This window comes from Octodon degus, unplaced genomic scaffold, assembly GCF_000260255.1.
Source record: "Octodon degus isolate 3935 unplaced genomic scaffold, OctDeg1.0 scaffold00004, whole genome shotgun sequence".
Taxonomy (NCBI): Eukaryota; Metazoa; Chordata; class Mammalia; order Rodentia; family Octodontidae; genus Octodon; species Octodon degus.
This window is the reverse complement of record NW_004524580.1, coordinates 36,566,409-36,580,245: the sequence shown is the minus strand read 5'-3', so window position 1 is coordinate 36,580,245 and position 13,837 is coordinate 36,566,409. Positions and strand designations below refer to the sequence as shown.

The 13,837-nt window shown below is 58.1% G+C and overlaps 1 protein-coding gene across 1 annotated transcript; it reads left to right on the top strand.

Moving 5' to 3' along the window:
- The first annotated feature begins 4,604 nt into the window (after window positions 1-4,604).
- On the top strand, window positions 4,605-10,847 carry Mb (myoglobin). The gene is made up of 3 exons (XM_004623877.2): window positions 4,605-4,759; window positions 8,142-8,364; window positions 10,461-10,847. The coding sequence occupies exons 1-3, from the start codon at window positions 4,665-4,667 to the stop codon at window positions 10,605-10,607; spliced, it is 465 nt and encodes a 154-aa protein (XP_004623934.1). The 5' UTR covers window positions 4,605-4,664; the 3' UTR covers window positions 10,608-10,847.
- The last annotated feature ends 2,990 nt before the right edge of the window (window positions 10,848-13,837 follow it).

The following is a 13,837-nucleotide window of genomic DNA, read 5'->3' as shown; positions in this document are numbered from 1 at the left end:
CCACAGCATCCCCCAAGCCAGACCCAGGAGTCGCCAGCCACTGTCCTGAACCCAGGGCCCTCAGGCTCCCGGACAGCAGGGCTTTGCAGATCCCCTGTCACCCCTGCACAGGAAGTCCTATCTGGAAACCATGCCCTCAGCCCACCAGGATGCATCTAGGACCCCTGCGGGACCAGCCCTGAGGGGGCAGTGCCCAGACCCGGCTTGAACAGGATCACCTGTCTTGCTGAACCCCCGTCCTCACCCCATGCCCTTTTCTGTAGAACCCCAAGACTTCTGTGTCCCGAGGACAGACATGAAGCTTCTCCACCTGTCCCCCAGCTCTGCTGCGCTGATAAAAATGCCTTCCACCCATCCACTGCTGCCTGCTTGCTGGGCAACAGGGGCAGGTGGCCAACCCTGGTCCCTCAGGGTCCTGGGGGCTGGGGCCTTTGCCCCTAAACCCCGGAGCAGGAAGCACAGAGTCTGCTGTGCAGAATCACGCTGGGCCTGGCATCTACCTTCTTGCCTCTGCAGAGCCCCTTGGGTGAAGGGAAGAAGCTCTGGACAGGTTGCAACCCAGAGAAAAAGCCAGGAGCACCTTGTGGTTTAGAGCAGAATGGAGCTCATGGGGGCTGTTCCTGTGGGGGACAGTCAGGGTTCAAGGTGACAGCAGAGGAGGTACAGGATCTTCACAGAGCCCTGGGGCCATGGGGAAAACGGGAAAAGCCCACCCCTGCCACATGAGGACTATATCCTGCCAGCCTCCCTGGAAGACACCCACCCAGACCTGTGGAGATACCACCTCTCCGGTCAGGAAGCCACACGGTGCTTCTCCTCTCTCCTGCCCTCTGGCCCCTGGTGGAGACCCGCTGATGGAGACCACAGAGCCACAGAGTGGCTGTGAGAGGATTTAACACTAACCAATTGGCTTTCCACATTTACATGTGAGTTGTCTAAGGCCCAGGCCACTTGTATGGAGATGTCAGCAAGTGATCCTCTCTGAGTCGCTGGTCCCCGTGGAGGCCTGGACTGGCCTGTGAGGCTGTGACACCCCAAAGGACAAGACAAGGCCATAGCGGAGGATGCCTGGCTCCAACCCCAAAGACTAAAGGAGGCTGCAGCTGCGGGCTCCACACGGCTACTATAAAGGTCACCCTGAAGTTAAGGTAGTTCTCCTGATTGACATAGTTTACTACTTGGGAAAATACCTCCCAAGGTCCTGCTAGATTCCTGCATTTTCTTAAGTATCCCCTTCCTTTGTTTGATAACCAAATAAATATAGGCTACCCAGAGAAGATCTTGGTCTTAACCGCAGAATCTCGAATTCTGTGAGAGCTTGGAACCTCCTGGAGACCTCAAATCATACCATTTGTCTCATTTATTTAAGCCTTCACCATCCACTCGTTTGGGAGGTTGCAGGCCTGATCTCTGCCGTAACAAGGGAAGTACTGGTGCAGTACACCCCAGATGCCAAGAAGATGTGGGCCGGAGGCCGGGTCAGCATGACGGCCACCCAGAGGCCAGAGGTACAGCCATAGGGTGGGCTCAGGGGCCTCCACAGCCAGTGCAGGGTTATGTCAGGCCTCGCTGAGCAACTTTAGGCCTCAAGCAGAAGTGGGGCCTGCCTGGGCCAGCTCCAGAAGGAGGGACCCCTGAGAGGTTCCTGGCTTTGGGGGTCAGAGTGTCCACTTTCTCTCCACATTTTGGTCCTCTGGGAGAATCTTGAGAGAAACTCTCCCAGACTTGCTCAGGGCATCGTTGGTCACAGAGCCTGGGTCTCCCATTCTGCAAGAGTATGGCGGGAGCTGTAGGTCGGCAGGCACTGAGGCTCCCTCAGGACTCACTCATGTGCAGGGGAAGAGGCGAAAGGACATTGCCCTGCAGCAGTTCAGCTCCTGCCTGGCCTTCTGGTGGCCGGAGTCCCACGAATGCTCAGGTTGCCAGGAAGAGTCTCAGCTAAGGCATCTCCAATCTCCAGCTTTCTATGACTCAAGAGCCCAGAACATACACTGCTGGCATGGTGACAGTTGAAGGCTTTGGCTCTGTAGAATTTTCACCTGGAGCTGAGGCTCCAGGATGTGGTCTGAGGCAGTGGTGAAGCGTCAGAGACAGTGACAGCAGTTAATTTGGTGTGGGACAGAGGTGCCTCCCATTAGCTGAACTGGAAACCCTGACAGGCTCATCAACTGCAAGCATAATGGAGCCCCTGTCGAGCTCTGCATTAAACTCCTCAGTGCTGCTGCTAGTGCCTGATTAGATTTTAAACACCAAGGCCATCCCTGGAGAGCCCTGCCACTGCCCCTGGGGAAGCCACATGCTGTGTCCTCAGCGCCAGCCAGTGTGAAGGCAGGAACCAGAGCCCCATGCTGCAGATCCTGGCAGGGTTGTCAAGGTTGTGACCCAGCACGCAAGACAGGTGGCCCAGCCAGCCTGGGCTGTGACTGGCCCCAGAGCAGGGCTCAGGTCCAGGGTCCCTCTCTCTGCAGACACTGGCCTGGACCAGGCCCTAGGTGCAGACTAAAGGACAGAGCAGGGACCAGTCAAGCTGTTCTTTCTCCTGGAAGACAGGAGGGTGGCCTGGTCCCAAAGGCCCCCTGGCTTCTTGGGAATCTGCTCGTGTAAGACTCATGGAGAGGTCACCTGCAGGTCACAGGAGAAATGCTGTTTGTGGTCACCCACAGAAACCAAACACCTAAGCCTGGGGGCCAGCGCTGGCTGGAATGTGACTCTTCCTACCATCTCCAAATACCAACCGCAACCCCACGTCTCACAGTGTGGTGATAGGTTCCATGCTAGCCCTGCAGTGGGCTGGGGAGATTAATGGGGTCCCCGAATGCGACGCCTCAGCAGGGGCTGGGCTGTGCAGTGTGGACAGCCAGATACTTCCTGATCCCTCCAGAGCCTCAGCTGTCAACAAGACAGCTCCTGCTGTGGAATCTTAGCTTGGCCACCTGCCCATTGCCCTTGGAGTGGGCAGCAGTGGACAGGAGGGAGGGCGCTTTCACCAGCATGGCAGAGCTGGGGTGGCTCGGAACAGTGGCTGGCGATTCCTACCTCACTCCAGGTGTTTGGAACAGGGCGCTGTAAAACTGACAACTGCATATTCCTGCAAGCCCGACAGCCTTGAGGGCAGAGGAGCTGGGGTGGGTGCATTAGGGGCTGAGACGCCACACATCATCCGCTGCAAGCAGCCGATCCTCGGGTGACTAACAGAATGCAGGCAGAGCCAAGTAGGCATCTGAAGTAGAGTGTGAGGTAGTAAAGGGTAGATGCAAAACGATGGTAGAGATGCTGGCAACCTCCTGCTGTTCTCCCGGGACTGAAAGCCCTGCTCTGGGTCCCAGTGACATGCACGGGGGAGCCAGCAAGGCCAGGTGAGCTCTGGCTGGCAAGGCCCTGATGAGCTGTAGCCCTGAGCAGGTGGAAGGAGGGCTCTGTGAGCACTTTGTCCCAGCACCATCTCAACTGCATCACGTATGTATTCCTCCTAAAGCCCCAAGATGCTCCAATCTCATTAATTTTGTTGTTCTCGGCATTTGGCGTGTCTGACACACTGTGTGGAAAGGATGGGTGATGGGGAAGTGGATAGATGGACACTGAATGGTGGATAGGTGAGTGACAGGTGAATGAGCGGGGACTAGGAGGCAGGAGAGAGGGAGAGGCCGGGATGCAGATGGACAGAGAATGAGTGGATACTGTGAATAGAGATGGGCAGGTGAATGGGCGAACGCATGGGCGCATGGATGGGTGACAGCAGGTGATGGGTGGAGTGAGGAAAGGAAGGGCAAGAGATGCCTGAGCACAGGGAGACTGCTGCTGGTGGGTAGACAGCACGCAGGGGCAGGGCAGGGGTAGCTGCACAGATGGGCAGGGGCAAAGCTTTACGCAACTGAGGCTTGGTGAAGAGACCCGGGAGACACCCAAATGAGTCGAACAGAATGCTACAGAACAGAAACCAAAGGAAGTCTTCAAGGGCAGTCTCGCTGCAGGGGTTGCATGAGTCACCTCACGTACGCTCTTGGCCCAGAGCCCAGGACAGGCGAAGGCTGGGAGTGTTGGCCGCGGCTCGTGGAGGAGCCGGCATGGAAACAAGGAAACATGGCAAAGGCAGTGGTGAGGAACACGGCAGGCACATTTAAAAATAAAAGGATGGCAGGCAGGAGAGGCCGTGACAGAGGGGCAAGCCAGACGCCACTCTCCCAAGGGAATCTGGAAGCAAGGTCACAAAGTTGGGCCTCTGTGAGGGGCTGGAGACGGCCCGGGCTCACCAGCCCAGACTAGTGAGGGCACCAGGAAGCCTGGTGGAGTAGGCAGGGGACTGCAGCCGCCCTCCTGGGGCCAGCAGGGCGCCTGTGCCCAGGAGAGTCACTCAGGCCCTCCCATGCAGGCGGCGCGCAGGGAGGGTTGGGTTTCAGGTGCTGGCAGGGCCAGGGTGGTGCCCTTTCTGCCTGCGTCCTATGCCCCCACCCTGTGGCCCAAGTTGTCCTGCTCCCTTACAATGGCATCTGCCCCAAAATAGCACCCATGTGAGGGCACAGATTAGACCCCAAGGAAGAAGCAGGAGGGGGAGCAGAGCATCAAGTGACCACGTCAGGACCAGCAGGTATAAAGCCTGGTCGGGTGGCCTCCAGCCCAACTTCCCAACACCACAGCCTGTGAGCTCACCTCTGCTCTCGGATGCCATGGGGCTCAGCGACGGGGAGTGGCAGCTGGTGCTGAATGTCTGGGGCAAGGTGGAAGGGGACCTCAGCGGCCATGGGCAAGAGGTCCTTATCAGGTAAAGCTGCACCCCCTGCCACCCTCAGACCCCAGGCACTGGGCTACTGCATCAGCTGGCCAGGTAACCACTGGGCTGCAGTGGGGAGGCAGTCTCTTCCACTTGTCCCCTCTTGCCTCTATGTCCAGGAAAGGGGAAGGGTCTATCCGGGTGGCTACACTGGAGAGAACTCTAGGGTCTGAGGCCAGTGTGGGTCGTCCACAGGAGTCCTAGAATTACAATCAGCACTATGCAACATTGTCCAGCCACTTTACTTCATGGACAAGGACAAAGGGACCAGAGGGGAAGGGCATTCGCAGGGCTACAGACCCACTAAGGGCCGTAAAGGCTCAAGGCTTAGATGTGGCCTTCACAGTGGGACAGATCCCACTCCGGAGCTGGCTCTGCCGCCCAGTGGTGTGTACCTTACCTCTGGGACAAAGGCCACCTCCCTGAGCCTTAAAGCCCTCCCTGGTGCAGAGGGGACTCCTGTCACCCAGGGCCCCAGAGTGGCTCCCAAGTTTCAGTGAGACCCTGAAATGTTAGTGGCCATCGAGTGATGCTACCTACGCATGCCCCACAGTCAGAGAAGCAGAACCAGTGGTACCCCTGGATGGAGGGCCAGGATCGAGGTCTCCACCCTGCCCACCTGCCTGTGGTCAGAAGCAGAACCAAATTACCAGCTCGCTGACGGGCCTGTGGCTGATGCAAGACCCCCCACTACCCCCCATGGTGACAATGGTGACATCACCCTCTCCTAGCTCTTCCCATGGTCCTAGCAGGACCTGTCTGCCTCAGGGAGGGGTGGGTCCCAGTGGCTGGGAGTGGGTATACTTGAGGCCCCTCTAGGAGCCAGAGCAAATTGTCAACATGCACAGGCAATTCGTCATCTCCCTGTACCCTGCCATAGGGGACATGCAGGGAGGAGCTGGGCAGGCCTGCATGTGTTCCACGGAGCCCTGGCACTTTGGGGCACACCATTTCTGGCTGCAGGGTTGCACCAGGCCCAATCTCACCAGACAAAACCCAAACCCCAAGTTGGCATCAGCACCAAGCTACTGGCTCTTTGTGTGGCCCTGGGCACTTGTTTCCCACCCTGGGCCTGGGCCTCTGGGTGGAGAGAGAAGGCCCGGGGTCCCCCATCCTCCCTTGCTATTGAAGGGGCTGGTCAGTGGGACAGGAGGGACACAGACAGTAGAGTGGGCACCCTGCTGGTGACAGGCCCTCAGCCCACAGGGACCATGAAGAACCCCGAGGTAGGCGAGCATCACGGTGTCTCCTGCCTCGCAGGTGGGGACACAAAGCCCAAGGGGCGCTGCCTTACCCAGTGTCCGGTGCAGGACATGTGCCCACATCCCTACTCCTGTCTGTCAAGCATGGGGTGTAGGGTGATGGAGTCCCAGGTAGGGGCGGCCTCTTTGTCCTTGTGTGTGTGGCAAATCAACTCTCCCCACCCTGACTGGCACTAAGGGAGGACTTACATGACACAGGCCTCACTCCAAGGTGTGGGCACAGTGCTTGGAAGGCTGAGACAGGACACAGCCAGTCATTTCCAGTTTTTATTGGAGCCAAGGCTCCAAGGGACTATGATGTTTGGAAGCCACTGGTGGTAGCCGTGACTTTCCCTACTCCAGGAAGGAGATGGCCTAGAGTCCATCAGCCATAGTTGCCTCCTGGAGAGGGTGTACACATTGAAGAAGGCAGGGATGAGGAGGCGAAAGGCCGGGCTCCAGTATTCCTTCCAGCCTCTCAATGTCATCGTCCTCACTGCCCTGAACAGAGAGGTTAAGGGTCTGGCCCAAAGTCACACAGCTGCAGTGGGAAGGACACCAGCACTCCACACACACACTGCCCACCACCCTCAGGGTCTCTGTTTCCCACAGCATTTGAAGGGTGCTCAGCAGTGGGCAGATTCCTCAGGCTCCAGGGTGTCCAGCTGGACCTTGGTGAAGAGCACGCTGGGTTGGCCTTGCTTGAGGATGTCCCTGAGACCCAGCTGGTATACTGGGCAGGCAGAGATGGGGCACTGGGATGAGTTCAGAAGAGGGTCGGGGCCTCAACTTGCAGGCTGTGGACACCCAGCCACTGCCCCTGCCGGGCCTGCTCCAGGCTCGAAGGCAGAATGACAACAGCCTCACCCTGTACAGTGCTGCAAGCAGGGTCTGCTCAATTTGTGTCTGGTGACTCCAGAGGGCCCCAAACAGCCAAGCCCATGGCCCTGGTCCTAGCCTCAGCCCCTCCCACCCGTCTCCTCCAGTCTTGACCTTGGCCCTGCCTGTGGTCTTGCACCTGTCAGTGGGGACTCAGGGATCATTGTCACCAGATAATAATAGTCAGGCGCCAGGGGCCCTGGGAGGGGAGGTGGTGCAGATGCTGGCAATGACGCAGGTGGCTTGGCTGGGGTCCCGGGGTCGAGGCAGGGGACAACAGCCCACAGGACTCGGGACTTGGGGCCCAGCCTGCAGGGCCCTACAGGAGCACACACATCTGTGGCAACTCGAGTACTTGTGTTTGTGTCACCTGAGTGTACAGTGGTGATGGACCTGAGCGGTCCTAACGAGACAGAGCCTGGGCCTGACACAGGAGGCCTGGGGTATTCTGCCCAATTCCTGGCCTCCCCAGGCTTTCCTGCGAGCTGATGTATGTCAGTATGGGGTACATGGTCCCTGAGTATGGCCAGGATGTGGGGCGGGTGCTCTGGACTTTTGGGTCTGACTGGCTCAGCTCCATGTGGGGTGAGAGCGTCTCTGCAGGGCATGCGCCTTGCATCGAGAGGGGCAGATCTGCCGAGCATGTCACGCTCCATGACCAGGCACCAAGGCCTCTACTGCACCCACCGGGCCTTTCTCCTGGCCCTTCTAAGGGCTGCAGGCCTTCTGATGTCAACTGCCACCTCTCTAGGGCTCTCCAAATCCAGAAGCCACCCCATGCCCATGTCCAGAGGTGGCCACACAGGTCCTGGGCAGACCTTCTGGCCACCTCCAGTGCCTGGCAGGAGCAGTGCCTGGTCACCACCGGAACCCCAGCGGAAGCCGCACTGTGGTATTGGAAGGGCAGCACCTCAGCCCAACCTGGCCTCACACTGGCTGGGGATGGCATGCTGCCCTGCAGAGTGGGAGCGCCGGGAGGGGCCCTCATGAGGACATGGGCACAGCCAGCACAGCGCCTAGCCCCTCTCAGCCCTAGAACAGGCAACTCAGACACCACGTCCACACCCCACGTCCTGCTGGGAAGACTCACATCTGGTCCCTCCTCCCTCCCTGCTCTGTCCCTCAGAGAATGAGGAGGCCAGCAAGGGACAGTGGGTGACCACAGCCACAGAGCCTGTGGGGGCAGCTGGACAGCAGGGCCCCTGTCCCAGGCCTGCCTCCCACGTCCTCCAACTCTCCTCTCTGCACCGCAGGCTCTTCAAGGGCCATCCAGAGACCCTGGAGAAGTTTGACAAGTTCAAGCACCTTAAGGCCGAGGACGAGATGCGGGCGAGTGAAGACCTGAAGAAGCACGGCACCACCGTGCTCACCGCACTGGGCGGCATCCTGAAAAAGAAGGGGCAGCATGCAGCCGAGCTCACACCCCTGGCCCAGTCACATGCCACCAAGCACAAGATCCCAGTCAAGTATTTGGAGGTAGGCAGGACACGATGCACCCCTCCTGCCTCACTTTCATCCATCTGTGCTGGTCCTGCCTAGGCCTCAGCAGCCCGTGGGGAGGGCTGGGCACTGCCCCTGACACTGTCTGTGCAGGTGTATGGGGGGAACCCGGACAGGCGGAGGCACCATTGAGCTAGAGGAGGCAAAGCCGAGGCAGTTCAGGTGGGAGCCGTGGCCCACAGGACTCACGTGTGGGGAGGGACAGGAGGCTGCGCAATGCCCTCAGACCTGGGTGGAGGGGTCGGGGGACAGCTGGTTGTTGGTGGCGGACATCTGCACAGGTACCCGAGACTGGGAGCTGTGTCCAGGCGTTCCTTCCCTTTCACATGTAAGCACAGAGGAGGGCTCCAGACCCAGGGCCCGTCACCGGGCACACGGGCTCTCTGTCGAGCCCCAGGGCTGCTCCCAAGGGAGCTGCAGAAGCTCTAGTAGCCTCAGCACTGCTCCAAACAGGAAGTGGGGAGAGAGAAGTCTCCCTTCTGAGGACCCCTGGAGGGGCCCATCTAATGATTCTGTGTGCGCATTGGCCGGTATCTGTGAGGCCACATGTGCACTGGTTGCTCCCAACCCAAGCACACTGGTGTTTCCTACAGAGGAGAAGGGGAAACACAGACGGAGCAGGCACTTGCACGCTTGGCCTCGCTTTCTGACTGGGCTGAGGGGTGGAACAGCTGGTGGGGCAGGCAGCTGGATTCCACTGCCGATCCACAGGCCTGGGGTCCCCTCCAATACTGCTCACCTCCCCAGCCCCACCCCACACCGTAACCCCGCTCTCAGCTGCTCCCTGGCCCCTGCCTCTGTGGCCTTCCTCGTGGCCCTGTCGTGTCATGGTGCTGTGGGCTGGACAGGCCCTCACTCTTCCCCAGCAGCAAGCCAGGTGACTTGGCTCCACAGGCAGAGCCTGCTGCAGTGGGTCTGACCCAGCACAGGGAGGGCCCTGACATCCGGGCGAGGTGTCCTGGGGCCTCTGCATCCTATGGCCCTTGTCCTTGGGATGAGTACAGAGGCCTGCATGAGGGTGGCTCAGAGGTTCCCCAGCCAGGGGAGGCTGGGCTCTGCTACAGACACAAGGTCCAGCAAGTGGGGTGCCCGGCAGGCCCTCAAGCTCTTAGACTGAGGACACTGCCTGCAGGGACAGCAGTGCCTGCCCTGGGCCCCACGTTGGTCCACTGCATCTGTGACCTTCATGGTGAAGGCAAACCTGCAGGGGTAAACGGCAGGGACCGACTCTGCCAGGGCTGTCCCCACTCTCTCTACTTGTGTCACTTACCCCTGGAACATAGACAAGGAGAAATCTGCCCAGGTCCAGCCTCTGCTCCGGGCACTGTTGGCGGCTGGTCCGCTGTCTCCAGGCACAGGTCTAGCCCTGCCACCACCTGCTGCATGACCTCCATCCAGCACTCGGTTATCACCAACATAAAATGTCACCACTCGGAGCACAGCTGGGTGGTGGCTGGGATACAGCCCTGCCCACAGTTGGGAAACACAGCATTTCTGTCCCCAGCACAGCCCAGATGCAAACACAAGGGTTTGGCTCAGGGGAGCCAGGTCTTGGCCAGAAGCCTCCCTTGCACCCTGTTTTTGAATATGGATGGTATCATGCTGCCTCCAATCCACCTTTGGTTTTTTTTTTTGGTGTTTTTTTTTTTGGTTGTGGGGGAGTACTGGGGCTAGAAGCCAGGGCTTTCATACTGAGCCACATTCCAGCCTTTTTATTTTTATTTTTTTAATTTGAGACAGGGTCTTATTAAGCTGCCCAGGTGGGGCTTGAATTTGCAATTTTCCTGCCTCAGTCTCCCAGACTCCTGGGATTACACTTGGCTCCCATCAGCCCTCACAGCACTGGCCAAGTTGTTCAGGAAGCAGTTCCCTCTAGATGTCCAGACTGTGCAGTTGTGGACACAGTAGTGAAGTGAGGTACCCCTCACCCCGGAGCTGCAGCCCATACCAAGCTGCAAATGGCCATCTGCAGCCACAGCACCAGACCGCCGCCTCAGTTTCTCCCTTGGAAAGGCAGGTCGTGCAGCTTAAGCTCATCGGGCCTCAGCAACCTGCACCCTGTCATCCCACAGTTCATCTCAGAGGCCATTATCCAGGTCCTGCAGAGCAAGCACCCCGGGGACTTTGGTGCTGACGCGCAGGGCGCCATGAGCAAGGCGCTGGAGCTGTTCCGGAACGACATCGCCGCCAAGTACAAGGAGTTGGGCTTCCAGGGCTGAGCTGCCCTGGGCTCGGGAGCCGCTTGTTTGGGGAGGTGGCAGGGAGGGGCGGACCCTGTCACCCAGCCCTCTGCCCTCTGCCCAGCTCTCCCTACCTAAGCCACTCCGCTCCTCCCACCTTCCAGCCAGTCCTGTGCCCCAAATCCTGACCATTCCCCACCGACCAGTGCCCTACCACCCTTGCATGCACCATGGCAAGTGTGGGGTGACTCATGCTTCAATAAAGGACTCTGCAGCTTCCCCATGTCTGCCTGCATTGGGGCAGGCTTGTGCCCGCCACCCCACCCAGAAGGCACAGGCCTCGGGCACCAGCACAGCACTGAGACCTCACGGAGGGAGGGGCCCAGGGATGGCATGGCCCACCCTGATGGCCCAGGCCAGGTGCACGGGGCCTAGGAGCCAGGGGAGAGGGATGGATGGGAGGCCAGGGTTATTGTGGTCACCACAAAGCTAGCAACATGAGAAGGTCACCAGTTGGCTGATGGCTCAGCTGGGACTCAGACCACAACTAGGCTCTGGCAGGAACACAATGAGGCAGCCTTGGTGGCCAGCACAGATTTCCTGGCTCCAGGGAGAAGACTCATGGGTCCTCATCACCAGCAATGACCTGGAAGATACCACATCCACAAGAGCAGAGAGGGTCAGAAGCCTGTGTAGACTCAGGGCCGTGGTAGGCAGTGACAGTCCGCAATGGCCGGGGCAGGGAAGGCCTGGGCCTAGACACCAGATGCCACCTCCATTTTGGGCCAGTCTGGGAGGCTGAGTCAGGTGTTGGGGCCAAATGGCCTTGTGCCTGCCCTGTAGGTCACACAGCCATCCCACCATGATGCAGGCCACATGCCATGAGGTCTGAGCCACTGGCCTGCCCAGCAGCCCTGGCCTGAGACAATGAATCTATCCACAGCAGGCTCACAGGAAAGAACCAGTCATGTCCTCTGTTCCACATTCATTCCGCTCATGCGCATCCTGCGCCACAGGCAAAGAGACCTCGCTTCATCTCCACCTGTGCTTCAGCGAGCTTCTGCTCCAAATCCTTCATCTCAGCTTATTTTAGGCCCCTTCTGGCCCAGCCAGGGCCTCAGCCAATCCCAAGGACATGTGTGCCGCCACAGGCTGGGCGTGCCATCCCATGTCTCATGGGGCTGCTTTCAGGGGTACGCCTGAACAGAGGCTTGGGTCCCTGTGCTCAAGCTGGGGCTGGGGTAAGCAGCACTGTGCAGCTGTTTAGGTTGTGGCCCACGGCACGGAGTGGCCTAAGGGTGGACTTACGCAGTGACAGAAACAGAAGGCCCTGTGAGGACTCTTGTGCACGTGGAGCCCGGTGTGTCTGTGTGCACGCTCCCGTGTCTGTGTGCACACCTGTGTGCATGCGTGTGCACATATGTGCCTGCATATGCATTCTCAGGGAGATGTCCCCAGGAGACACGTGTGGAGTGCACATGTGCATTGGCCTGACTCCTGCTTTCAGTGTGACTAGTGCTTAGCCTCGCAGACCATCTCCTGCAGGCCATGCAAACCCCAGGGCCACACAATGACTTCTGTCACCAGCTGTGTGAGGCAGCCCAGGACCATAGCACTGCGGGCATAGGTGAGCAATAAGCCCAGCTCAAGTGAGACTGATGACAGTTGACAAACCACACTGGTGCACCCAGGATGGCCACACAAGCTGTCACCACAGGGAGCCAAGGGACCTACACCTTGGAAGCAACAGGCTACTGTGACCAACAGCTCAGGCACTTGATTGAACTTCTGCCCCGGCTGGTACTCAGACATATGCTAAACCATAAAAGGCTGAAATCACTAACAACTTCTGCCAGCTGCCAGCTGTACTGATAACTCACTACTGTTATGGACTATTGGACTATATAGGGCTCAATTGCTGTATACTGGTACCAAAATCCTTGAACTGGCATCAAGAATAAATAGATCTTCTGAAGAGTTCTCCAAACACAGCTTCTCCCACAGCTATGGAACACTCATCATCCACAAAACAAGACAAAAAAAGGAAGACATGTTGGAACTGCTAAAGCTGGGAATTGATCCTGTGTGGGACCCACCCACCCATCAGGATCACCTTACCAGGGTCCCTGTTAGCTGCCAAATGTAGGCATCTGTTGGTCTCTCAGTAGTCCCTGGGAGAAGACTAGTGAGAGGATTCAGAAAATAAAGACCAGAGATAACAGCTGAGGTCAGGTGGTGGACCACGCCTGACAGGCAAAGGCCCCCGAGCAACAGTAGGGGCATTTATGTATACCTTTGCAAAGTCATAAGACACAATGTTACCTGGAGACTAACAGCCCACAATGTCCAGCAGGGTGTTTTTCTCAAGACTGAAGTAGCTTGACTGCTCTGGGCAATGAGGCCTCAGCCTGCCCTCTCACGTAAGATCAATTTCCAGCCCGCTCCCAGCTGTAGCCTGGTGTTAGAGGGAAAAAGAGAGCAAGAAAGGAAGAGAGAAAGGAAAGACAGAGAGGAAAGAGACAGGGAGGGATATGGAAAGAGTGAAAGAGATAAAGAAAGATGGAGAGACAAGGAGAGATGGCAGGGCGGGGGCAAAAGTCCCTGGAAGGCTAGCAACATCCTCTCTTGTTGGCAGGGAACCCTGTGTCTCCAGCCTCACTCCCCATGAGCAGCCTCATCCACAGGTCCCACCCCTGCCTGCCCCTGGCTGGCACAGGGAAAAAGGGTGACCAGGGCAGCCCTGTCCATCTCAATAGGAAGGATTGTGGGGTGCTGAGAGCCACCTGGCAGAACAGCGAGACCAACCTGCTTCACCTTGATCTTGGCTGCCATGGGAGTTAGGGAGAAGAAAGTCAGGGTCACTGCTTGACCACAATTGGCCTGACCTTCCTCTGCTCCATCTGGGCACCAGGATCTAGCCTCCCTGTGGACACAATTCTGGGCTCTGGGACTCTGACCACAGGACATGCAGCAGAGCAAGAGAGGCGCACAGCAGCTTAGGGTTGGGGTTAGGTTGGATATGACCTGGTGGTGGGTCTGGGAGGTCACTGGGGTCAAGGTTATGGTTAAGGGTTAATTGGAGTCAGGGAGATGGCTCAGTAGAATAAGCGCTTGCCTGGCAAGTGCAAGGGCCTGAGTTCAGTCCCCAGTTCTGCTCAAAAAAAGGGTTAAGGATTAGGGTAAGTGTTAGAGGTCACATTATCAGGGCTCCAAGAGGTGATTGGGATCAGATGTCACTACCAGGTTATGGTTAGGGTAAGTGTTAGAGG

What these genes read in the sequence shown, in the direction of transcription:
- Mb (XM_004623877.2), top strand. Translation starts at nt 4,665, where the DNA reads ATGGGGCTCAGCGACGGGGAGTGGCAGCTGGTGCTGAATGTCTGGGGC. An exon ending in GGGCAAGAGGTCCTTATCAG is followed by an intron (nt 4,760 to 8,141) that starts GTAAAGCTGCAC and finishes TCTGCACCGCAG; the next exon opens with GCTCTTCAAGGGCCATCCAG. An exon ending in TCCCAGTCAAGTATTTGGAG is followed by an intron (nt 8,365 to 10,460) that starts GTAGGCAGGACA and finishes GTCATCCCACAG; the next exon opens with TTCATCTCAGAGGCCATTAT.